Source organism: Chionomys nivalis, chromosome 11, assembly GCF_950005125.1.
Source record: "Chionomys nivalis chromosome 11, mChiNiv1.1, whole genome shotgun sequence".
In the NCBI taxonomy this organism is placed as follows: domain Eukaryota; kingdom Metazoa; phylum Chordata; class Mammalia; order Rodentia; family Cricetidae; genus Chionomys; species Chionomys nivalis.
Genome location: NC_080096.1, coordinates 47,890,243 through 47,914,138, shown reverse-complemented (window position 1 = coordinate 47,914,138; position 23,896 = coordinate 47,890,243). Strand labels below are relative to the sequence as shown.

The 23,896-nt window shown below is 43.4% G+C and overlaps 1 protein-coding gene across 6 annotated transcripts in view; it reads left to right on the top strand.

The window, feature by feature from the left end:
- Nucleotides 1-23,896, top strand: part of Atg4c (autophagy related 4C cysteine peptidase) — a 70,715-nt gene that overhangs the window by 14,485 nt on the left and 32,334 nt on the right. For 5 of the 6 annotated variants that reach the window (XM_057785552.1, XM_057785553.1, XM_057785549.1 and 2 more), the window contains 6 exons: nucleotides 4,247-4,381; nucleotides 9,793-9,876; nucleotides 12,281-12,514; nucleotides 14,660-14,990; nucleotides 16,620-16,690; nucleotides 18,301-18,437. In XM_057785552.1, the coding sequence (XP_057641535.1) occupies nucleotides 4,306-4,381; nucleotides 9,793-9,876; nucleotides 12,281-12,514; nucleotides 14,660-14,990; nucleotides 16,620-16,690; nucleotides 18,301-18,437 (933 nt within the window). In that variant the 5' untranslated portion in view covers nucleotides 4,247-4,305. Of the gene's footprint in view, nucleotides 1-4,246; nucleotides 4,382-7,598; nucleotides 7,733-9,792; nucleotides 9,877-12,280; nucleotides 12,515-14,659; nucleotides 14,991-16,619; nucleotides 16,691-18,300; nucleotides 18,438-23,896 lie in introns of those variants that run through there. The other variant, XM_057785555.1, reaches the window with a different exon arrangement.

Here is a 23,896-nt window from a genome sequence, read left to right as displayed (position 1 = left end):
AGCAAGCACTTGTACTCAGCTACATCACTGGCCTCGCCCACCCTTATATTTAAGGTGAAACTAAGTGAATTAACAAAAGAGATCTCTGTGTAATTTTCTTTAGTTAAAGCTGTCATGGGAGTTTAATTAAGGAGGTGGTGTCCACATGACTGAGTAACTGAATCTGACTGACTGTCTAGAAACTCGGTAGTGTCTTCGCTGTAAAGCCATGAAGGCGCTTCTGGAGAAACAGTGGCCACAAAAGCTGAATTTCATTGTCTCCATCTGTGTGAGTGCCTGGTGACGGAACCTCTTGAAGGGAACCACTGCTGTGACCCCAGGTAAACCTGGATGAAAGCTGCCTAAATGAGAGAGAGAGACAGAGAGAGAGAGAGAGAGACAGCATGAGAGAGAGAGAGACAGCATGAGAGAGGGCGCGAGAGCGAGAAACAGACGCAGAGAGAGAGGAGACATAGAGAGACAGAGCACGAGAGAGGGAGAGAGAAGAGACACAGAGAGACAGAGACAGAGAGACAGAGCATGAGAGAGAGGGAGAGAGAGAGGGAGAGAGAGAGAGAGACAGACAGACAGACAGACAGACAGACAGAACACGAAAGAGAGGCCTTCCCAGAGACAGGGCTATTAAACTTTTGGTTTTTGTTTAAGATTTATTTATTTTTAATTATGTGTATGAGTGTCTTGCCTGCGTGTATGGAAGGTACCATGTGGAGGCCAGGAGATGGTGTCAGATCCCCTGGAACTCTGTTACAGACAGTTGTGAGCTACACTGTGTGGGTTCTGGGAATTGCTCAATAAGAGCAGACAGTGCTTTTAACTGCTGAGCCAGCTCTGCAACTCCTGACTGGACTATTTTAAGAAAGATAATCAAATAAAATGCTGAGAAAGAAAAAAAGAGTAGCTGTCAAGTCTTGTACTTTGTAAGAGGGGATTAGGAGAATGTTTTTGGAGGTGACAGACACATTTATTACCTTGATTTTGGTCTCACGAAACTATTACATATGTGCATATTTTGGTGTATAAGAAAACAGCAGAAAAATAGTCATGATCTCAGGTCACACAGGGGCTGACTCATGGATAGGTACACTCTGCAGATCAGGGACCAGGCCTGCGGGATGGATAGGTACACTCTGCAGATCAGGACCACGCCTGCTGGGATGGATAGGTACACTCTGCAGATCTGGGACCAGGCCTGCTGGGATGGATAGGTACACTCTGCAGACCAGGGACCAGGCCTGCGGGGTGGATAGGTACACTCTGCAGATCTGGGACCAGGCCTGCTGGGATGGATAGGTACACTCTGCAGACCAGGGACCAGGCCTGCGGGGTGGATAGGTACACTCTGCAGACCAGGAACCAGGCCTGCTGGGATGGCAGTGGTGGACTTTTGAGGCCGAGTGACACAGAGGGGTTAGATTTAGAAACTGGGACTTTTTTTGTATATGAAAACAAATTATTTGTACAGTTAGTCTTAGCAGGAGCGTTTTAAGAAGGAAGCACATTTAAATATTTTTACTTTAAAAATGATCTGTGTTCAGCTATAATATTTTCTTATGTTCTGACCATATTCTCTTTTATTTGGGAAGATAAAGTTATTTCTAATGGTATGAAATGCAATTTTTTCGGGGGTGGGGGAGGTTTCAAGACAGGGTTTCTTTGTCTTTGGACTTTAGAGCCTGTCCTGGAACTCTGTAAGCCAGACTGGCCTCAAACTCACAGAAATCTGCCTGCCCTCCCGAGTGCTGGGATTAAAGGCATGTGCCACCACTGCCTGACTTTTTTTTCCTTCTTGGTGTGTGTGTGTGTGGGGGGGGGGTGGGAATGCAAGATTTAAAACATGCTAGTGTAGATTTAAGAACAATTAGTGAGAAGTCAATGAAGGTCCTTAAGTACAGAATACTAGTTATGGGTCAGCTTCTGCTATTCTGGTTCTTCCCTGGTTCTTCCAAGGAAAACGTGGGAAATTTTCAGCAGGATGACTTTTAAATACACTTCTGAGCAAAACACAACTTTTATGTACATAGTGTTTAGGTTTGATTGTTCTTGATTTTATTTGAAACCTAGATTCTCCCCAATCCATTATTACTATTTTCAGTTTTTTTCCTCTCTCTCTCCCTCTCCATCCCTCCGTCCCTCCGTCCCTCCATCCCTCCGTCCCTCCGTCCCTCCGTCCCTCCCTCCCTCTCTCCCTCCCTCCCTCCCTCTCTCTTTCTCTCCCTCTCCTTCCCTCTCTCTCTCTCTCTCTCTCTCTCTCTCTCTCTCTCTCTCTCTCTCTCTCTCTCTCTCTTTCTTTTTTTCTTTTTTGAGACAGGGCCTATGTAAGTCCTAGTTATCCCAGACATCACTATATTGATCAGGCTGGTAGTATACCACCAGGCCCTGTTCTCCCGGAGTGCAGGAAACCGTGGCTGGTCACATCTACTTGACGACAGACTCTTGCACACTATGTGCCACGCATGGCTCCAGCCTAGGCCCCGATCGTGGAATGTGTGGACATGTCCCCAGAGGTTCTTCACACCTTCCTTTGTTTATTTGAAGCTGAAGATTTTGTAATTTTACTGCCAGGCTCATGTTTTTCAGTTTCAAAGATGATTGGTTCATTTTTACCAGGTTTCAAAGTCAGCAAGGTTCTGGCTGTGTGTGTGTGTGAGAGAGAGAGAGAGAGAGGGAGAGGGAGAGGGAGAGGGAGAGGGAGAGGGAGAGGGGGGGTGTCACAGGAAAACTTTCAGAAGTTATTTTTATTCACCAACCATGGGGATTCTGGGAATCCAAGTCAGGTTGTCAGGCTTGGTAGCAAACACCTTTTACCTGCGGAGCCTCCCCACTGGCCCTAATTTATGTTTTAAGAGACTTAGCTAAAGGTTTCAGCTTGTGCCTGCAATTCCAGATGAAGCTGAAACAAGAGGATTATGATTTTTAAGAAGTCATATGGGTATCAACATTTTTTTCCCCCAAGACAGGGTTTCTCTGTGTAACAGCTCTGGATGTCCTGAAACTCGCTTTGTAGACCAGACTGGCTTCAGACTTACAGAGATCCTTCTGCCTCTGCCTCCTGAGTGTTGGAATTAAAGGAATGTGTCACCACTGCCTGGCTAGGTATCAACAATTTAAATAATAAAAATGAATTGCTAAGGTAGAAGTTTATTTTTAGAGATTTCCAAGTAAAGTATTATTGACATGTTATGTTGCTGACTTCCACCATTGGGATACATGATGAGTACGGTTTTCTTCTCCTTTCTGAGAAGCTTTAGCAGCCTTTCCCAGTCTCTCCTCCAGACGCTGTTAGAATTAGACGAACCAAACCCCATGGAATTGTGATCTTCAGTACCTGTGCACCGCACTCCTTTAACCCTTTAGCTTCACTGCAGAGTCACACTCTGGGAGTTCTTGTTCTGTTAACTTTTAAAATGTTTCCTTCTACCCTAGAGCTATGATGTGTAATTAGTAGCTTTTATTTACTGTAAATAGAATATATACTATAAATAGAATGTTGATAGACATTCTGAAGACAGCCAGCGTTTTCGTAAGGTTTCCAATGAGCGTGTCTAAGTGTTCTTGCAAGCATTAAAGCTGAGCTATGCTTTTCAGCTACTTTGTTATATTCAGTTGTGAGCTATTGAGGATTATTATTTAGTTATGTGATAATTTTGTTTTGTATAGTTTGTTTTATGCTTTATTTTATTTATTTATTTATTTTTTTGTTTTTCGAGACAGGGTTTCTCTGTGGCTTTGGAGCCTGTCCTGGAACTAGCTCTGTAGACCAGGCTGGTCTCAAACTCCCAGAGATCCGCCTGCCTCTGCCTCCCGAGTGCTGGGATTAAAGGCGTGCGCCACCACCGCCCGGCTTGTTATATGCTTTATGTAGTTAATTATTTATAGACTATCATATCTAGATAAGCTCTGTAAATGAAAACAAATATTTTTCTTTCTTTTTTTTAAGACAAGGCTATTGTAGCTCAGACTAGTCTCAGATTTGAGCTCACTGTGCAGCTGAAGATGAAGTTGAACTTCAGATCCTCTTGCCTCTTCCTCCAGAATGCTAGGATCACAGACATGGGCCACCACAGTGCCTAGTTTATGTGGTGCCTGGAACTGTACCCAGGGCTTTGTGCCTGCGAGGCAGACACTCTACCAACTGATCCTACAGCCTCAGCTTGTTTTGCTTATTTCAGTTTAAATTACGTTTAATAATTTAAGTAACTTTAGCAATATGTGTTGATTACTTATTTGCCTTATTTTTTTCTTTTAGGGCATTGAATTTTATATCAGAATGGAATCGAGTGATGGCTTTTTCTTTAGAATTTGAATATGGAGGCTTCAGGAACAGATGAAGTTGACAAGCTAAAATCTAAATTTATGTCTGCTTGGAACAACATGAAATACAGTAAGTATTGTGATTTAAGGATGTTGTAAGCCTGCTAGAGAAGGAAACACTTTACTGTGTCTGGAATGATCATGGGATGTGAACGGAATGTAAGCAGTGCTGATGAGACTTCCTTGAAGAAAGTGGAATATAATCGCGAACATCGCTTCGAGAATCAAATGTACTGTACTGAAATGTGGGCATGATCTGTAATCCTAGCGTTCTGGATAGAGAGTTCAAGGATAGCCTAGTCTACATAGTGAGTTCAGCCCAGTGAGAACTATATATGAGACCCTGTCTCAGAGAGAAAGAGAGAGAGAGAGACAGACAGATAGACAGACAGACAGAGACAGACGGGGAAACTGAAGTGAATGTGTGTCATGAAACTCACCTTTTTTCTAATTTGGTAGACTATTTTGATATTCTCGTGGCTATGTGCATATGAATTTGCCCAGGTTATAAAAATTCTAAAGTTCTTTGAATTTAATTTCAGGTAGTTTCATATGTAAACCAGGAAGTAAACAGAATTGGCAAAATAAATGGTGTCAAGTTCATTCACCAACGTGTGTGCCTTTCTTTTCGGTGAAGCCCCTGGACTTGACTTTTAGCATTTTCTTGGCAAGCAAAATCCAAACAATCCAATCCAATCAGGATTGTTGGGGATGATGAAGCCCCAGGGAGGGAGAAGCCCTTAGAATGAACTGTGTTTTAGTGCTTGCCTAGTTGGTTTGAACAATGGCTCACAAGAGGACCGTGGGTGAGGAGGGGTTTGTCAGGCTCACGGCTTAGAGTACACTCTAGAAAGTGACATGGCGGCAATCACACTGCACCTGTGTCAGGGGGCAGAGTGAGACCAGTGTGGGCTTGGTGTGATCTGTGTCAGGGGGCAGAGTGAGACCAGTGTGTGCTTGGTGTGATCTGTGTCAGGGAGCAGAGGGAGACCAGTGTGTGCTTGGTGTGATCTATGTCAGAGAGCAGAGTGAGACCAGTGTGGGCTTGGTGTGATCTGTGTCAGGGAGCAGAGGGAGACCAGTGTGTGCTTGGTGTGATCTGTGTCAGAGAGCAGAGTGAGACCAGTGTGGGCTTGGTGTGATCTGTGTCAGGGAGCAGAGTGAGACCAGTGTGGGCTTGGTGTGATCTGTGTCAGGGGGCTTGCCAGGGACCTCGCCAACAAAAGGCCTACCTCTTTGATTTAATTGTAGTGGGGCGATCTGCTGTCGGAGTTGCTCGCCGGTCCCCGAGGCTTGGCGTCCGGGCCGCCCTGGGCCCGGCTGCTTGGCTCTCAGTGCCTATCTTATATGCAGCTAATAGCCCCATTTTCACCCTCACAATGACACTTTATTTTGTGTTCATATACACATGATTGTGTGTGTGTGTTTGTGCCTGAACACATGCGTGTGGACAGAGACCAGACATCAGGTGCCTTCTTCAGTCACTTTCTGCCTTAATTTTTAGCAGAGGGTCTGTCACTGAACCTGGAGCTCAGTTGTTGAGACTGCCGGAGAAGCCCTGGCGACCCGTTTCCACCGCCCAACCCTGGGATTATAGATACGTGTCTCTGCACTGACTTCTCCTGTGGGAGCTGGAGATCCAAACTGAGGTCTTTGTGCCAGCCCTTTACTGCGGATCCGTCTCCCCAGCCCCACAGCGTCCTCTTGCGGCTTTGTTCTGTCTCGTTACTCCTCCTCCGTGTTTACCTGTGTAAGATATGAGCCTTCTGGGTTTTACATATCCTCTCCCAAACAAATTAGTTTTGACCTTTGAATTTATTCTTACCCAGGTTCTCAGGACACAGTGCGGTGCAGCTAGAGTCTTTGCCAGAATGTAACACAAATGCCTGTGTCCCTGCTCCCGTCAGAGTCCTTGTTCCCTTCAAACTGTAGGTGCTGACTTCCCCTGCCCACATTTCTCTCGGTGCTCTGGTCTTCTCGAGTCTTCCGAGAGGGGCCCATTAAGCTCTGCTTATTGTCCTCAGGGTCTTTCTAGCCCCAGTCCTGTCTCTTCCGCATTCCTTCCACATACCCAGTTCCAAAGGCCTGAGAAACACGTTTCAGGTTCATCACAGGTGCAAGGACTTTTTACTCCCACTTTTCTGTATGCTATAGAAAGGTATTTCTTACAGTGGCTTCCAGAACAGGACCTGAGTAGTCCAGGAAGAGCTGCCTGCGTGCTGGAGGCGCTGAGAACCCAGTCAATATTCAGTCCATGAAGCTGGATGCCCCAGCAGGCCCTGCCTGGTTTTGAAGGTCTGGAGTTGCTGGTCTTCCATCCATGTTGGAAGTCTGATGTTAGTGGAAGATGATGTGGCTGTGGTGGTGGCAGCCGTGGGAAGAACAGACAAGAGCAAACATGCTTACCAGCATGAAGCAAAGGCGGCCAAGCAACACACTGGTTTCTCCTTGACCTTCCTGTACCTGGATGTCTGTTAGGGGATGCTGCCCACTCTGGGGGAAGGCCTTTCCCCTCATTAATTCTTTCTGGAAATGCCATTAAAGACCTCCCCCAGAGTGTTGTCTGGGTTGACTTTGGATCTCATGAGAGTGGCAATCAAGATCGACCTCACAGCTAGTTTCTGCGAGATGCTCAAATCCATATAATAAGAATATAACAGATTTTAGCTAAAGCCCTTAATGTAAAATCAGGTTAAATGTAATGGATATATTCAACTTCTGTCCCACTGAGGGTGATGTTAGCTAGCTGTATAGACAACTGTAACTTGGTATAGGTGACATCAAATTAAAATGTCTTGAACTTTAAGAAAATTGGCATGTATTTCACTTAAAATAAAATACACATGTTAAAGTGTACAACTAAAAAAAAAAGGCTCAGTACAGAGGACCTGGATTTAATTCGTAGGGTTCAAATGGTGGGCACAACTGTTTGTAATTCCAGTTCCAGGGGTCTTATGCCCTCTTCCAGCCTCTGAGGGCAGCCAGGTATACACATGATGCATGGGAAATACAAGCAGACAAAACACTCATACACATAAAAAAGATTAAAAACATTTTTTTTCTTGGTGTTGGGGATTGAGCTCATGGCTTTACATATAGTTAACATGATTCCAGACATGTAACCCAGGAGATGTAGAACTAGGGCTCTGACTTGTATCACTTTATGCAAAATCTTAAGTGAGTCCGAGAAGTTTGCATGCATGCTAAATCTGCTAATAGGGTGTTTTTTTAAAAAAAATATTTATTTATTTAGGATACAATATTCTGTTTTGCATATATGCCTGCAGGCCAGAAGAGGACACCAGACCTCATTACAGATGGTTGTGAGCCACCATGTGGTTGTGGGAATTGAACTCGGGTCCTTTGGAAGAGCACACAATGCTCTTAACAGCTGAGCCATCTCTCCAGCCCCCATAATAGGGTGATTTTAAATTGTTATTTATTTTTAACTTGTATATATATATATATATATATATATATATATATATATTTTTTTTTTTTTTTTTTTGGTTTTTCGAGACAGGGTTTCCCTGTGGCTTTGGAGCCTGTCCTGGAACTAGCTCTTGTAGACCAGGCTGGTCTCGAACTCACAGAGATCCGCCTGCCTTTGCCTCCCGAGTGCTGGGATTAAAGGCGTGCGCCACCATTGCCTGGCTAACTTGTATATTTTTAATTATGTGTACACATGTGTGTCTGAGTGTGGTTCTGTTCATGTGAAGGCCAGAAGAGGGCAATGGACCCCCAGGAACTGGGGTAACAGGCAGTTGAGAGCCACCTGCCTTGGGATCAAGAAACTAAACTTGGGCCCTCTGCAGGAATAGCAACTGCTCCTAACCTCTGAGCTGTTTCTCTAGCCACTATTTGATTTTTTTTTTATTTGTGTGTGTGTGTGTGTGCGTGTGCATGTGTCATGATGCACATGTGGAAGTCAGAGGACAGCTGTAGACTTGGTTGTCTCCTTTCACCATCTGGGTCTGGACTTGAACTCAGGCTTCTCACTGGCCCATTTCACTGGCCCATCTCACTGGCCCATCTCACTGGCCCATCTCACTGGCCCATCTCACTGGTCCATCTCACTGGCCCATCTCACTGGCCCATCAGAAGGATGCTTTTGAACAGAACAATTATCTATCTAAGGCTGAGCCACTGTGAGTTTCAGTTGGCAGTGACATTTTGAGAATGGGGAAAGACCATGAGCAGGGAAGCTATTTTTGACACCTCACAGTAACCCAAGAGAAGCCCGATGAAGGCAGGTTAGTTTGTCTGATATCCTATTCTGTCTTCTCCAGCTTAGAGCCTTTCTTGTATCATCATGATTTTAATACATATTTTACATTATTTGTATAAAGTGCTTTAAGGGAGCACTCCCATAAAAACTACTAGTTTTAAACTTTTGTTATCAACTGTTAAATGTAAAGGTAGATAGTGTATTAGACCCATGTCTGTCAACTTTGTTTATTTATGTCCTTGTGTTTAAAAAACCATTTCCTCTGCTTTCTTTCTGGAGAGGGTCTCTCTGTGTAGACCAAATTTGTTTCTCTTGCCTCAGCGTCCCGAGTCCAGCAGTTACTGGCATGTGCCACTGTGGCACGTTCAAGCCCAACCGTTAGTTTCATCCACTTGGCAGTGCTCAGCGCTGTAGAGGACTGCTGCTTTCCATGGGAGATTCAGAGTGGTTAATGCCACCATGGATGCCAGTGAGAAACCCCTCTCCCACTGCTGACAGACGAGGAGGAGAGCGCCCGAGAGTTAGAGTTCCTGACTCCAGGTGGAGCGTAGGCCAGATTGAGCTCAGCTGAGGATGTCTGAGCACTCATGCACATTTAGGCAGCTACATCAGAAAGCGGTTTTACCAGGCGTTATAGTCTACTGTGTGCTCTCCTTAAGTTTCTCTCTAGGAATTTTCAAGTACTTCACACCTTTAAAATATCTGAGCTAGGGACTGGAGAGATGGTTTAACAGGTTAGAGCCCTGGCTGCTCTTCCAGAGGTCCTGAGTTCGAGTCCTGCAACCATATGATGGTTCACAACCATCTCACAGGGGTCTGATGCCCTCTTCTGGCGTAAAGGCATATATACAGATAGAGGACTCATACATAAAATAAGCAAATAATACACATTTAAAGAGTATCTAAGATGGAAGACAACCTAAAAAGTTGATAATCTTTGCTTACTTGAGGAACAAAAGCCATGTGAGGGAAACCAGAGTTCCCACCTTTTCAGTTTGCGCCAGAGGAGCACTGGGACCCCTTTCTTTGTCTTCCGCGTTTCTTAAGTGGTAGATTTTGGTTAAAAGAAACCAGAATTTATTAAAACTAGCAAAAATAGGCTCTAATTTTATTTCATTGTCTTAAATATTTGTAACTTCTAAAAATGTATATTCATAGTATAACCATGACTTGAAGTCAGTCAGGAGGAAAGAAACTCTGTAGGGTTGTTTCCTTGAAACCTTAACACCAGAGCCTTCTTTCTCTCCATGCAGGTTGGGTGTTGAAAACAAAGACGTATTTTAGTAGAAATTCACCTGTTTTATTACTTGGAAAATGTTATCATTTTAAATATGAAGGTAAGTGATAAACATGTAAAGCACTAAAAAAATATTTGGTTTTTTTTTTTTTTTGGTTTTTCAAGACAGGGTTTCTCTGTAGCTTTGGTGCCTGTCCCGGAACTAGCTCTTGTAGACCAGGCTGGCCTCGAACTCCCAGAGATCCGCCTGCCTCTGCCTCCCGAGTGCTGGGATTAAAGGCGTGCGCCACCACCGCTCGGCTAAAAAAAAAAAAATCTTTGAAGAATTTCATTGCTAAATTTCTGGATTAAACTGATTTGACCTGTTAACCACCTACACCTTGTATGACGTAATATGTTACTGTATGGTGGGGTCCTTGTACATCCCTTGAGGATAAGGATCACAGCATCTTCTCACTGCAGCCCTCGTATTTTGGACTTTGATTCTTTAAGTCCTAAATATTACTTGTGTTGATGTGCTTGTATTCTTTGTTAAGTTCTGTGGTAACTTTAGCGTGTGATAATAAAGACAAGAAATGGTCACCTCGATGACATCCCCAAGGGTCTGTCCAATAGTCACATTCCACCTCTCTACAATACTGAATCACGTGAATCAATCAGGCCTTGTCGGTGCCGCCTCCTTCCAGAACTTTCTTCCCTGCCTGCCTTTCTGCATCCTTCATTTTCCCCTCTTGTGGGTGGGCTTCATTCTCCCTACTGCTTTCATGGCACATATATTGCGTTCCCTGCTCTTGTTCCCCCCTTCCCCCTTTAGACCCCCCCCACACACAATTCCCCTCTGCTTTCTTCTTAAATTGTGTTGCAGTGGAGTGACCCTCTGGTGTGTTCTTCAGTCTCCATCTATATATGTAGGTTTTGTAGCTCTTGTATTTCTTAGCATTGTGTAATCAGTTTGAACAAACCTCCAGTATTATTAACAATTTTATTTAATTTGTTTGCTTCCTTCCCCCATCTTTTATTGTGTGGTTTTTGAAGCATTTCTCCTTCTTCAAGCTCTTGGCTGTTTATTTAGTGCTGACGTTTCTCCGTAGTATTTAGTGTTGACCAGGTCTTAAGAAGGTGAGAAATGAGTTACTTCTTGAGAGGAGATTGGAGCTCTGTGTTTGTAGGAAGAGGCATGAGAGTCAGGAGCTATTGCGTCACATTTAAAACAAATCTGAATGTCAAAAGTGGCATATTTAGACATATTGTAGTGCCGTGTTTAATTTCCAGGCACTTTTATTTGTAACTAACTTCAAGTTCTATATAATATTGAGCGAGAATCATGTCAACAGAGGCTTGGCATTCATTATTATCATCTGCTGAATATGTATGACGTTAAAGCAGTGGGAATTTTTCACAATGAACTGAAGCAAGGGATGGGTGCAGGAAGAATGAAGAGAAAGTGCATTGTGAAACTCTCAGCCTTTAACATCCTACTTTGGATGTTGAATTTGGAATTGAGAGGTGTAGCTTGTACGTATCCAAGCCAGCCAGCACTAATACCTATCAGAATCTACTAATGCTGAGCAGTGTTTCCAGCTGCAGGTAAAAGGTAAGGTTGATGTCAGTTCATTTCAAGTATAGAGTTTTGTAAAGTATTGGGCAGACAATGGCTTTTTCATAGTAATTGTGCTAGAGGTAATCAGTCTGTCAAGACCTTTAAAATGATACATGTGGGTGGCAAGAAATCTGAAAAATTAGGGGCTGGAGAGATGGCTCAGCGGTTAAGAGCATCGCCTGCTCTTCCAAAGGTCCTGAGTTCAATTCCCAGCAACCACATGGTGGCTCACAACCATCTGTAATGAGGTCTGGTGTCCTCTTCTGGTCTGCAGGCAGACACACAGACAGAATATTGTATACATAATAAATAAATAAATTTATTAAAAAAAAGAAATCTGAAAAATTATATGTGAACCTAAGAGGACATTTGTGTTTTAAGAATTTTATATTCTTACTCCATAGCTTATTAGTTTTGACTTTATAATTTGAGTATAAATATTCATGACAATGCAATGCACACTTTACAATCACATGTTAACTCATGTGACTGTACATATTTTTTGCATGTACATGTGACTGTACATATTTTTTGCAAGTCATGACTTGTTATTTTTAAGTCACATTTCCCAGAGCTGTAATATGTGTGTCTTGGGCCATCGGAGGTAAAAAGATATTTTACATTGCCCCCTCATCCAAGAGTGATTTTACGAGGGTGTCAGATGGCCACTGTTAGGAGCAGCATCGCTGTTAATCCTTGGATTGATTTCCTGCAGTGCACAAACACCTCAGGGTTCATTCTCATTTGATTAGACAGTGTAACACTTGTATTCCTTTTAAAATGAACAGAAAAGATCAGAAAGATTGTTTTGTGATTTATAACAAAACAGTGACGATATTACCATTATGCTTGCTTCTTTAACTGTCTTTATACTATATAACTTGCGTTTTTAAAAATTCTGTAGATGAAGACAAGATGTTGCCTGCAAGATCAGGATGTACCATTGAAGATCATGTGATTGCAGGAAATGTGGAGGAATTCCGTAAGGATTTCATTTCTAGAATTTGGCTGACCTACAGGGAAGAATTTCCTCAACTAGAAGCTTCAGCCTTGACGACAGACTGTGGCTGGGGCTGTACGCTGAGGACTGGCCAGATGCTCTTGGCTCAGGGGCTCATACTGCACTTTCTCGGTAGAGGTAAGTCAAGTCTCTATTTCCGGCTGCTGCTGTCCTGACTGTGATCAACAGCTTGTGTAGAACATGCTGAGGTTAATCCTAAGAGCTGATCTGCCTACTACATTTGGATTGAGCTGAGCTGAGCATCTTACCCACATGCTCCTGACGCTCCTTTCAGAACTGTGCGTGCACCATGGCCGTCCATCCACCACCGTGAATTTAGTTCATATTTTGTTGTTTTAGTTGAGTTCTCTGGAGCGTCTCCAGCTCATTCAGTCCTGAGCAGAAGAATTTTTATTCTGGTTTATTTTCTCTTTACATGTCAGTAGTATTTTGAAAATTTTATCTTTATAAATAATCTATAATTCTCTATATTATTTTAATTATTACTAGTTTTTGGGACAGGATCTCACTGTTTAGCCCTAGCTGACCTGGAATTCACTATGAAGAGTAGGCTGACCTTGGATTCACAGAGATCCATCTGCCTCTGTCTCTCAAGTGTTGGGCATGTGCCACCATACCTGGCTATAATTCTTTATATTAAAAATTTAGGTATACTCTTAATAAGAACATTATGTTTAGAGCTTTAAAACGATCTATTAAAATAAATAAATGTGTGGAGGCCAGAAGAAGATGGCAGATCCTCTGGAGTTACAGGCACTTATGAGCTGTCCAGCACAGGTGCTGGGGACAGAACCTTTGTCCTCTGCAGGAGCAGCAACGCTCTTACCTGCTGATCCGTCCTCCAGCCCCCGTGCTTAGACTTTTCAACCCTCAGAAATCTCATTTATATTCTTTGCCATTGACAGCTTACTTGTATTTACTTTCTAATGTCATTTTTCCTATCAGTTTTTTCAAATAATGTATACATTTGTAAGAGGGTTTTGTTTTTACCACTTTAGGCTCTTATCTCTAGACACTACTAAATATCGGATTTCTTTAAATTGTTAGACAATATCTCTGTGCTATTAACTCTTCTGTAGATGATTGAAGTCACTTAGCAAAAAAGTTAATGAGTAGTGTGACAGATACGAGGAATTTTTTTTTAATTTTTAAAATGTTTATATGTTGGAGATTGAACTCAGGGTCCTGGTCATGTGCCAGAAGTGTGCCCTAAACACAGCTAAGTAAGACTCAGTTCAGGCCAGTTTTAGGGGCCGATTTGTTTGTGGTCCTTTGTACTCATGAGCAGGGATGGGAATGTTTGTTCCTGAACAAATCTCTGAACCTGTGACTTAATCTAGATTCAAAATGATCTGTTTCGTTAACCTACAAATAACGTTTAACGTTTGAAGATGGCTGCATTATTAAAAACAGTAAAATAATGGTTATATTTGCTGTGTTTAGATCTTATAGCTTTCCTGGATTTATTCATTAGCTTTTAATTTACTAGAAAACTATTATTCTCTAACAGAAGGTATTCTGTAACAAAGCATCATGGTGTTCTGAAGGATGGGACCAGGGAAACAAAGCTCTACCTCCATCCCCCTGTTTCTCTTTTTCCCTCAAAGCAGGTTCTCCCTGGGTAGGCGAGGCTGCCTTCAAATGCCCAGTTGTCCTGCCTCGCCTAGCAAGTCCTGGAGTTACCATGCTCTCCTCTCCTCTCCTCTCCTCTCCTCTCCTCTCCTCTCCTCTCCTCTCCTCTCCTCTCCTCTCCTCTCCTCTCCTCTCCTCCCCTCCCCTCCCCTCCCCTCCCCTCCCCTCCCCTCCCTTCCCCCTCTCTCCCTCCCTCTTCTTTCCTTCCTTTCTTTCTCCTCCTTCCTCCCCCCTCTCCTCCCTCCCTCTTTCTCTTCTTTCTTTCTTTCTTTCTTTCTTTCTTTCTTTCTTTCTTTCTTTCTTTCTTTCTTTCTTTTCTCCTCCTTCCTCCCTCCCTCCCTTCTTCTTTTCTTTCTTTTTTTGAAACAGGATCTCACTGTGTATATCAGGTTGGCCTTGAACTTAGGGTGGTCAGCTTTTCTTAGTCTCTTAAGTGCTGTGATTAAAGTTGTGCACCTTTGTGTCTGACATACTTTTTTTCCTCTTTCAAGGCAACTTTTACCAAGTGGTCATATACATACAAGTAACACTATATACAGTGAACAGGTTATATTTACATACTTGCCTATTTAGGAATATGTGTTGTGCGTGTTGTTATATATGTGCATATGTATATTTTTGATGCTATAGCTTGGACCTGGCCCGATGCACTGCATATTGAGAACTCAGACTCTGACTCGTGGACTTCCAACACCGTCAAAAAGTTTACTGCATCACTTGAAGCCTCGCTTTCAGGGGAAAGGGAGCTCAGAACTCCAGCAGTTTCTCTGAAGGAAACGATCAGGAAGCATCCTGATGACCTTTCAGTGCAGAACGAGATTTGTCACAGGAAAATTGTCTCTTGGTTTGGAGACTCCCCTGTGTCTGTCTTCGGTTTACATCGACTGATAGAGTTCGGCAAGAAGTCTGGGAAAAAGGCTGGAGATTGGTATGGGCCAGCCGTGGTTGCTCACATTTTAAGGTATCGTTGTTTCTATCTCTTCTGTCTTAGAAATACCAACTTTGACAGTGAGTGCAGACAGCTGAAGCCCTGAAAGACCAACTGCATGAGAACCCTCTGCTGTCCTTTGCTAATGGGGAGTCAAGTCGTGGGCCTACAGTTACATTTACTATGGATGGGGTTTTCTTCTCTTGCTTTTAGGTGCCGATATACAGGATCTCGTTCTAACTAGGTTCTCATTAGATTATTCATTGCATGTTCTAAAAGCTACCAGCTCTTTCAACCTGGAGGCAGGCTGTGCTATTATTATTATTTTGTAATGTAACTGTTTATTGATGGCTAGTGAGATGTCTAGAGCTAAAATTATTGTTTCAACATTTCCATGCACATTTCAGATTCATATGAGTGGTAAGCAGTGAAGCCGACATTTATGAGAGCACATTGTCTCCAGCCTGTAAGAGGTCCCCAGGCTCTCTGTGTCCTTCCTCCGGTGGCAGATGGCAAATATCTGAGGCTTTGCAGGCCCTGCGGCTTCTGTTTTCCATTCTTCTTTCTCTTTCTATATTTGAAATTGTCAAAACGGTTCTTAGCTTACAGTCTAAAAATCCAGGCTACAGGTTGAGTTTGGCCATCGTTATCTGGTGTTTCTTCTTCACTAGTATACAGGAGATAGTGGAACATTTAAGGTTATGCAGAAGTAAGGAGATAGGCAAATAAAATATTTTACTTGCCACATCTGTGTGATTCCTCTTTGCAGATGTTGGGGTTTCGTCACAGCACCTGCCATTGAGAACACTCTTGCCCACAGGGCTTCCCAGTTTGCAGTTTTGTTTACAGAATTCCGACACTTTAAATTAGGAGATTCATTTGCTCAGGTCAAATGAATTTTTTCTTCTTCCTTCCCTGCCCTGTGGCACTGGGTATGAAACCCAGGACCTCAGGACACTGTGCCAGTGCTCTGACACCGAACTACATTCCAGCCCCTCAGCTGAGTTCTGATTAGTGTGAGGAAGCCAAGCTGTTGTTTAAAGAAAGAAGAAGAAAAAAAAGGGTTGGAGAAATGGCGCAGTGGTTAAGAGCATTGCCTGCTCTTCCAGGGGTCCTGAGTTCGGTTCCCAGCAACCACATGGTGGCTCACAACCATCTGTAAAGAGGTCTGGCACCCTCTTCTGGCCTTCAGTCAAACAGACAGAATATTGTATACATAATAAATAAATAAATATTAAAAAAAAGAAAAAAAAGAAAAAAAAAACTTGGATAGTTGTAATTGGGGACCAGCGCAATATGTGTTCTTTGTACTGAATGTCTGACTGTGAAGCAAACCTTGAGTACATGTGACTCCCTGCTTAGAAAGCCTTGGGTAGCCAGGGAGCTGATGAAGAAGGAAGTCTTTATATGGCTGGGAGATACGTTTCATAGCACAGGTTCTGAAGGCATGGTTTGTAACTTCATTAGAGTGTCTAGTGTGATGTTCGCCTTGGAAAACGCAGCCGATTTCTGGCCCCATTCAGATGGTAGCTTTGACAGCAGCCATACAGATCACATAGGAAGGGCTGGGAAGCAACGGATTGTTTTTCTTTTTAAACTAAATCCTTAGGTGCCATCAGGAAATTTTGGCTAGAATTTTAAGGATGTTTATCATTTTCCTAGAAAAGCAGTAGAAGAAGCGAGACACCCTGACTTACGAGGACTAACTGTTTATGTCGCGCAGGACTGCACAGGTACGAAGTGTGGAATTCTAGCTGTGTGTTGTGTTGGCTCACACCCTTCGTGTGTGCATTGCTCATCTCTTCCTGGCTTATATTTTATGCTTTTTTGTTTGTTTGTTTGTTTGTTTTTAAGACAGGACTTCTCTGTAGCTTGGGTGCCTGTCCTGGAACTAGCTCTTGTAGACCAGGCTGGTCTCGAACTCACAGAGATCCGCCTGCCTCTGCCTCCTGAGTGCTGAGATTAAAGGTGTGCGCCACCACCGCCCGGTCTGTTTATATCGTGAGTGGTTATGAAGATAGCAGTCATGGCTAATTCATTTTTTGTTCCTATATAGCACCCTTCATGGAACAGGAATTTAGTTATTTTTTTCTGAGTAAGTGCCATGAGTTACTTATTGAAATATATTTGCCAAGGAAATTTGAGCATTTCAAATGATTCTTTTGTTATCTTTTTTTCCCCACCGAGACAGGCTTTTACTGTGTGTAGCCTGAGCTGGTCTTGAATTTATAATGCTACTTCAGCCTACTCCGTCACCCCTGCGGCCAGTGCCGCGGGTACGTCAAACACACCTGATCTAACAAACATTTCTTTTTAGTTAGCCAGGTTAAGCCAGCTATGATGACTCATGCTGATAATTTTGGCCCAGGGAGGCCAGGGCAGGAGGGTCACACGTCTGAGAAGAGAAAATTCTGAGTTTCCTTTAGAAGTGTGTTAGAGTGTGCCGATAAGTCATCTCTCACGGGGGTCTTCTGTGGATGGCCGGTATCTGTAGTCGCCCTGAAACTCTGTTGGAAATAGAAATAGAGGCTTAAGCTTCCTGAAATAAAATAATCTACCCATGTGATAAATTAAATTTTTACAGAAAAGCTATTAAGAGGGTAAAATTAATGTTTTAGAAAAGTAAGGAACATGTATGTCAGTTTTAACGTAAAGATATCTACAAACCTGGCAAGCCAGCAAGGGCCCGTAGTGGAAAGTGTTTTGTATGTGGTGTTTCATACTTCTTAAAGCATTTATTTATTCCATGTGTGAGCTGTGAGTATGTGGAAGTCAGAAGACAACTTGCAGGAATTGCCTCTCACCTCCCATCATGTGGGATCTGGGGGTGGAGCTTTGGTTGCCAGGCTTAGGGGCAAAGCACCTTCCTTTTTTTTTAATTTTGGTTTTTCGAGACAGGGTTTCTCTGTAGCTCTGGCTGTCCTGGAACTAGCTCTGCAGACCAGGCTGGCCTCGAACTCACAGAGATCCTCCTGCCTCTGCCTCCCAAGTGCTGGGATTAAAGGTATGTGCCACTACCACCTGGCTCAAAGCGCCTTCTTGCTTAGCCATCCCACTGGCCTGTATTTGGCATCTAATTAAGTCAAACACTTTCTGAGTTATGCTTCTCCTTTTTATTGTTAGTCTTCCTGATAGAGCATATGCTCACGGAGATCAATACTTGTGTTTTATTACTGTTGAATTTCTAGGGGCCATGTACTTGGCATTTGGAGCTTGTTGGTCCTTTGGTGGTGATACCAGACACCAGATGACCAGTGAGTGGAGGAGGGGGGCCAGAGTAAGAGTGTTGATACAGCTGCTTTTATAATGCGTAATACATACATGTTCATTACGTTTCTCCCAGTTTACAATTCTGATGTAATCGATAAACAGACTGACTCTGTGACCTCTGGGGACGCCAGGGACAAGGCTGTTATTATCTTAGTTCCTGTTAGACTTGGTGGAGAAAGAACCAACACGGACTATCTGGAGTTTGTGAAGGTAAGAAGTGCTTTTGTTTTCAAGACAGCAGTAGTGCTTAACATAAAAACTCCTCCATGAGTAAGTCATGACGATCCTACACTTATACATTGTGAAGTTTGGCACCAGGGGTTGTAAATTTCAGCCTTGGGGCAGCACACGGGTCTGAAGAATGGCATCTTTCTGCGACAGAGTGGGCACCCTGTGAGTCTTGGTGCGGTGTGCAAGTGAGGTTTGTGATGCGGCTGGTCCTCCAATACCCTTTTCTTATTGAAAGATATTTGCTTAGTTATTCATGAAGCTAACATGTCGAATTAACTATTAAAACAAACTTTAAAATGACTACTGTGTTTCCTCCTTTGTTTTCGTGGCACCGTGATGCCAGTGAGGAATTGCTTAAGTAGACAGAAGTAACTTCCCTTTCTTATTAACCAGTTAAAACTGTCTGATTCCACAGCACGTAGTTATGTTTCTTGAACCAAAAGAAACTGTATGGTTAGATGCATTGTCTTGTTTTAGGCACTAAGACATTTAGTTTTGAAGTAGCTGGTTAAGTCTGTAGCTTTAACAATACTTTCAGCTTTAGTAAAGCGACCTTCTTTCTTGCTGTGATGAAATTCTTGGCAGAATGAACTTTGGGGAGGTGAAGTTTGTTTTGACTCACAGTGCAGAGGCGTTCAGTCCTTAGCCTGCAGGGGACATGTAGCCCAGGATAGCTATGAATGCTAATCTTCACAAAACTGGGAGCTTACTTAAGACATTATATGATTTTTCTTTGTGTGTGTGTGTGTGCGCGCGCGTGCCTTTTTTGTTGCTTTGATAACTATATTGCATGGTCTATAGTGTGCACTTTGGTGGTCACAGTGCTGTGTTGCAGTGTAATGCAGAACAAGTATGTATATGTTTTCTACTTGTATGCATATGTGTCTTCCGGTGTGTTATCTTCCAAGTACAGAGAGTATAGCACCAGACCTTACATGTGCTCGTGCTGGCTTGAAGAGGGAGACACAGCAATGCTTTAACAACCATCGCAAGCCGGGCAGTGGTGGCGCACGCCTTTAATCCCAGCACTTGGGAGGCAGAGGCAGGCGGATCTCTGTGAGTTCGAGACTAGCCTGGTCTACAAGAGCTAGTTCCAGGAAAGGCTCCAAAACCACAGAGAAACCCTGTCTCGAAAAACCAAAAAAAAAAAAAAAAAAAAAACAAAACCAACCATCACAGATGGTAGGCGTTTAATGCTGTTTTGAAGATAGAGTAGTATTCTTACTTGATAGGGTTGCATCCACACCTCAGCTGTGTTTCCTGTGTTGTCTACCGTGCTTTACAGTTGGCTTCCCATTGCACTACATTAGCAGCTGGGATCCAGAAGGGCCCCACCCCGCTTTCTACTTTCCTGTCAGTTAATTTTCACGGTGAAAGTAAATGTAGTCCCTTATGCATTACTGTGTTTTAATCCTAGCATGGGTCTTATGCAGGGTCTCAAAGGAAAGCAGAACTGGGCCTAGGAGATGACTTAGCTGGTAAAGTCCCATGAGGATCTGGATTTGAGCCCCCCTTGCCCACAGCAGGTGGGCATGGAAGCATGTTCCCGAATCCCAGTGCTGGGGATGTGGAGGCAGGAGGATAAGGTCTCTAGGGCTTGTTGGCCAGCCGGGCCAGCCAGTGAGTAGAAGGTCTAGCTAGTGACCCTGTCTCAAGAAATAGGGTGGAGAGCAACTGAGGAAGATACTGTCATTCGTTGGCTTCCACATGCACGCACACACACACACATGCACACACACTCACACACTCATGTACTTCTGGAGTGAGGGAGGAGAAGAGAAGCCCCAGAGAAGAAAAATTATGGATGGTGGAAGATGGTTCAATGCAAAATGGCCAGATGGCTAGTTTTCTGTTGAGGTAAATAGTAAGGGAGTCTGCCTAGCTTGTAAGGAATTGGTGTAAGTTTCCCAAAGACTGTAATTTAAAAAGTCATTATATGTAATACATGCTGTCAGATCCGATGTGTATCGGCATTGTGTCGGAAGGACAAAATAGTGGAGCTGAACAAAAGACTGCTCTCAACAAAATTGTTTCTGAAAGTTACGATTTGGACAGATCCTATTGTAAAAGCTAGTTATGTGGCAGCATATTTAATAGCAAAAAATCAAAACCATTTACTGGTGGCGAGTTTATTAAGTGAGGCATGTAGAATGTAGCAGGTGTAACATTTTATGCTTTGAGAAAAGGGGTATTTCTAAAGTCAGTTTGTCTCGCCTGACTCTAACTACGTAAGGTGGAGAAATTGGTAAAATCCTCTGAAAGAAGGTTGAAGAGAAGAGCCCCTAGTTTTAAGTTTCTTACATTGGTACTAGGCAACAGCTCAGCTGCAGGTACATCCTAGCTTTCTGCTTTTAGTGATGTTGGTGATGAATTAAAGTCACTGAAGACATGGCTTCTTTAGTGCCCTTAAAAGGCACAACTAAATCAAGAGGTTTCTATAAAGCAGTAAAAAACAAAGCCGTTTCTTTGTCACTGTATTTATGGCCTTTATCAGAGGTACTCATAATGGTAGGTAGAAGAGAGGGGTTTGTATAATTCACAGAAGATGATGTTGCCACTGCACAGAATTTGTGCTAAATGAAGTATCACACAATACATCAAGAAAATATGTGTGCACACCATTAAGATTGAATAACGTCACGAAAATCTTCATTAGGACTGAATTTCACTAAGGACCAAGGAATTTAATCCTCACCAGTTGCACGAATTCCTTAAAAATGTTGATGTTAACTGTGGTTACATCAGTAACCTTTTTGGAAGTAAGAGGCTAAGTCAAGGTCAGGCGTTGAGGAGATTTTATGATTTACAACATGTATCAACTCCTTTCTGATATCAAAATCAAAATTTGTATAGAAATTTGACAGTGAAAACTGGCTTACAGATGTAGCATTATTCTTTTTTTTTTTTTGTGGATTTAACCATTCCTTTAAATCATTAAACATGTGTCTTCAAGATTAAAACCAGTTTATCAACACAGTGTTTCACATCATCTCATTTTAAGTGCAACTAAAATTATAGTAGTTCACTGCACTCAGGAGGCAGAGGCAGGCGGATCTCTGTGAGTTCCAGGCCAGCCTGGTCTACAAAGCAAGTTCCAGGAAGCCCATATAAGAAGAAGGCCACTTAGCCCTGAAATAATCACACAATAACTGTATTATTTAAATCACTGTTTGGCCCATTAGCTCCAGCTTCTTATTGACTAACTCTTACATATTAATTTAATCCATTTCTATTAATCTGTATATTGCCACATGGCTGTGGCTTACCGGCAAGATTGCAACTGGCGTCTGTCTCCAGCGGCTCCACGGCTTCTCTCTGACTCTGCCTTCTGTCTCCCAGCATTCAGCTTAGTTTTTCCTCCTTACCTCTACTCCCTGCACAGGCCCAAGACAGTTTCTTTATTAACCAATGGTATTCACAGCATACAGAGGGGAATCCCACATTAAGCCCAAGCCACAGAGAAACCTTGCCTTGAAAAAATATAAAACAACAACCATAAAAAAAGTGGCAGTTTAAATTCAGGCTCTTTAAACACTATCACACATTTCAGCATACCAGCTAAACCACAACCCGGGAGATGCCGAGCAGTATGTGACATAAGAACTTGAAAACACATTTCAAGAATTTTGGGAAAGTAATGTTCGTGTTTCCAATTTTAGTTGCCATAAATACATTACCTGCCTATTTCCAGATGGGACAACTGGCGCTGTACCCTGGCATTCACCTTAAAGAGGTCGATGCCTTTCGACTAGACCTCCAGAGGTCTCTGTCTTCCAGAGACAAACATCGCTGGCTTTGCTTCACACCTATTCATGCCATCACTTTTTTGCATCAGGCACATTTGTGAGCAGCTGGAGTCAGGCTAGGACCTAAACCCCCAGCGAGCCACAGAGAAGCACCATTACCTCCGTCCACCAGCTACTGGCAAATTAGTTTCACAAACACGACGCCAAGGCCCCGTTAGTTTTATGTTGTCACCTTTTCTTCCTATATATAAATATATTTTAGAAAATCCACGAAGTTGTATTGCTTTGGTATGTTCATTTTCTTGACCCACGACTGCACGTTTCACAGCTGCTCAGTGATTCTTAGAGACCATCCGAGTGGAGTGCTACACACTCGGGGTTGTAGCGTGAGGACCCGTGTGCATCACGGGCAGAGGGTGTGAAAGTCACACGTAGACCTTCTTTTGCTCACCAGCTATTGTTAGTGTTTGTGTAGGGAATGCATGAGCCATGACTGCTGTTCACCTGTGTGGTCCTGAGAAGTCAACAGGTTGGGTGCCCCTGGTTTGGAGGTTAAGGCACGGTGTTGCGATTGGCTGCTGGCCCATTGTGGTAGCGGCATGAGGAGGCCTTTTTGCATCTTGGAGGATCAGGAAACAGACTGTTCAAAATGGAAATGAGGCCAGGCTGTAACCCTCAGAGGCCTGTGGCTAGGTTCCCCACTTCTAGCAGCCACTCCCCCTCCCCAAAGCTTCCAGTGCTTTCCCTAACAAACTGTCTGAGAACCAAGCGTTTAAACATTTGAGCCTGTGAGGACAGTTCACATTCAAATGATACCAGCTCCTTGAGCCAAAACCTTTTCTTGGTGGAAGAAGCTGCCAGGGCCTTCCAGGTGTGTTTCATCCGGCAGAGGGCTCGGCTGTTGGTAGTGCTGATGGCACGCGGCACTTCCCGATGCCCTGGAGTCTGAATGGGTGAACACCAGTAGTTGAACTCTTTCTTACTGTGATCTCCTCTGTACCTGGCATGTGGGAGTTCCGTGACCAGTATTTGCTAACTCATTTGTGTTGTCCTTTCCGGTGTAATCCATCTCCTTTGCCCTCACAGCAGGCAGGCACTTAGTCTTTGTAAACTGAAAAAGGCCCAGGGAAATCAAGTGGTATGTTCAAGTTCAAATATTGAACTGGAGAGAAGACCGTCATTTTGTTGCTGTAAAATCCCCCAATAAAGAGTTTCGAACCATAGCGTTTCCTTGAATGTCTGCTAGTTGGGTTTACATTGTAGTCCCCTAAAATGAGAGCCCTTTTGAGGGTTGAAACATTATCAGATAAAAATACCTGAAGTGTTTGTGTGAGAATTGTATGGCGGGTGTTATACTCGGCCAGAGGGGGCTTGTGAAGATCTCCCCACCTGCTGGGCGATGGTGGCACACGCCTTTAATCCCAGCACTTGAGAGGCAGAGGCAGGCGGATCTCTGTGAGTTCGAGACCAGCCTGGTCTACAGAGCTAGTTACAGATCAGGCTCCAAAGCCACAGAGAAACCCTGTCTCGAAAAACCAAAAAAAAAAAAAAAAAAAAAAAGATCTCCCCACCTGAAAGTGAAGGGTCAGTGTGTCCAAAAGCCCCCCCCCCCCGAGAAAGGCCGTTCCTGGACCCCCTCCTTCTCTCTCCGTCTTCCCCACTCCCCTTTTTTGTGTATGTGGTTAGCAGTTC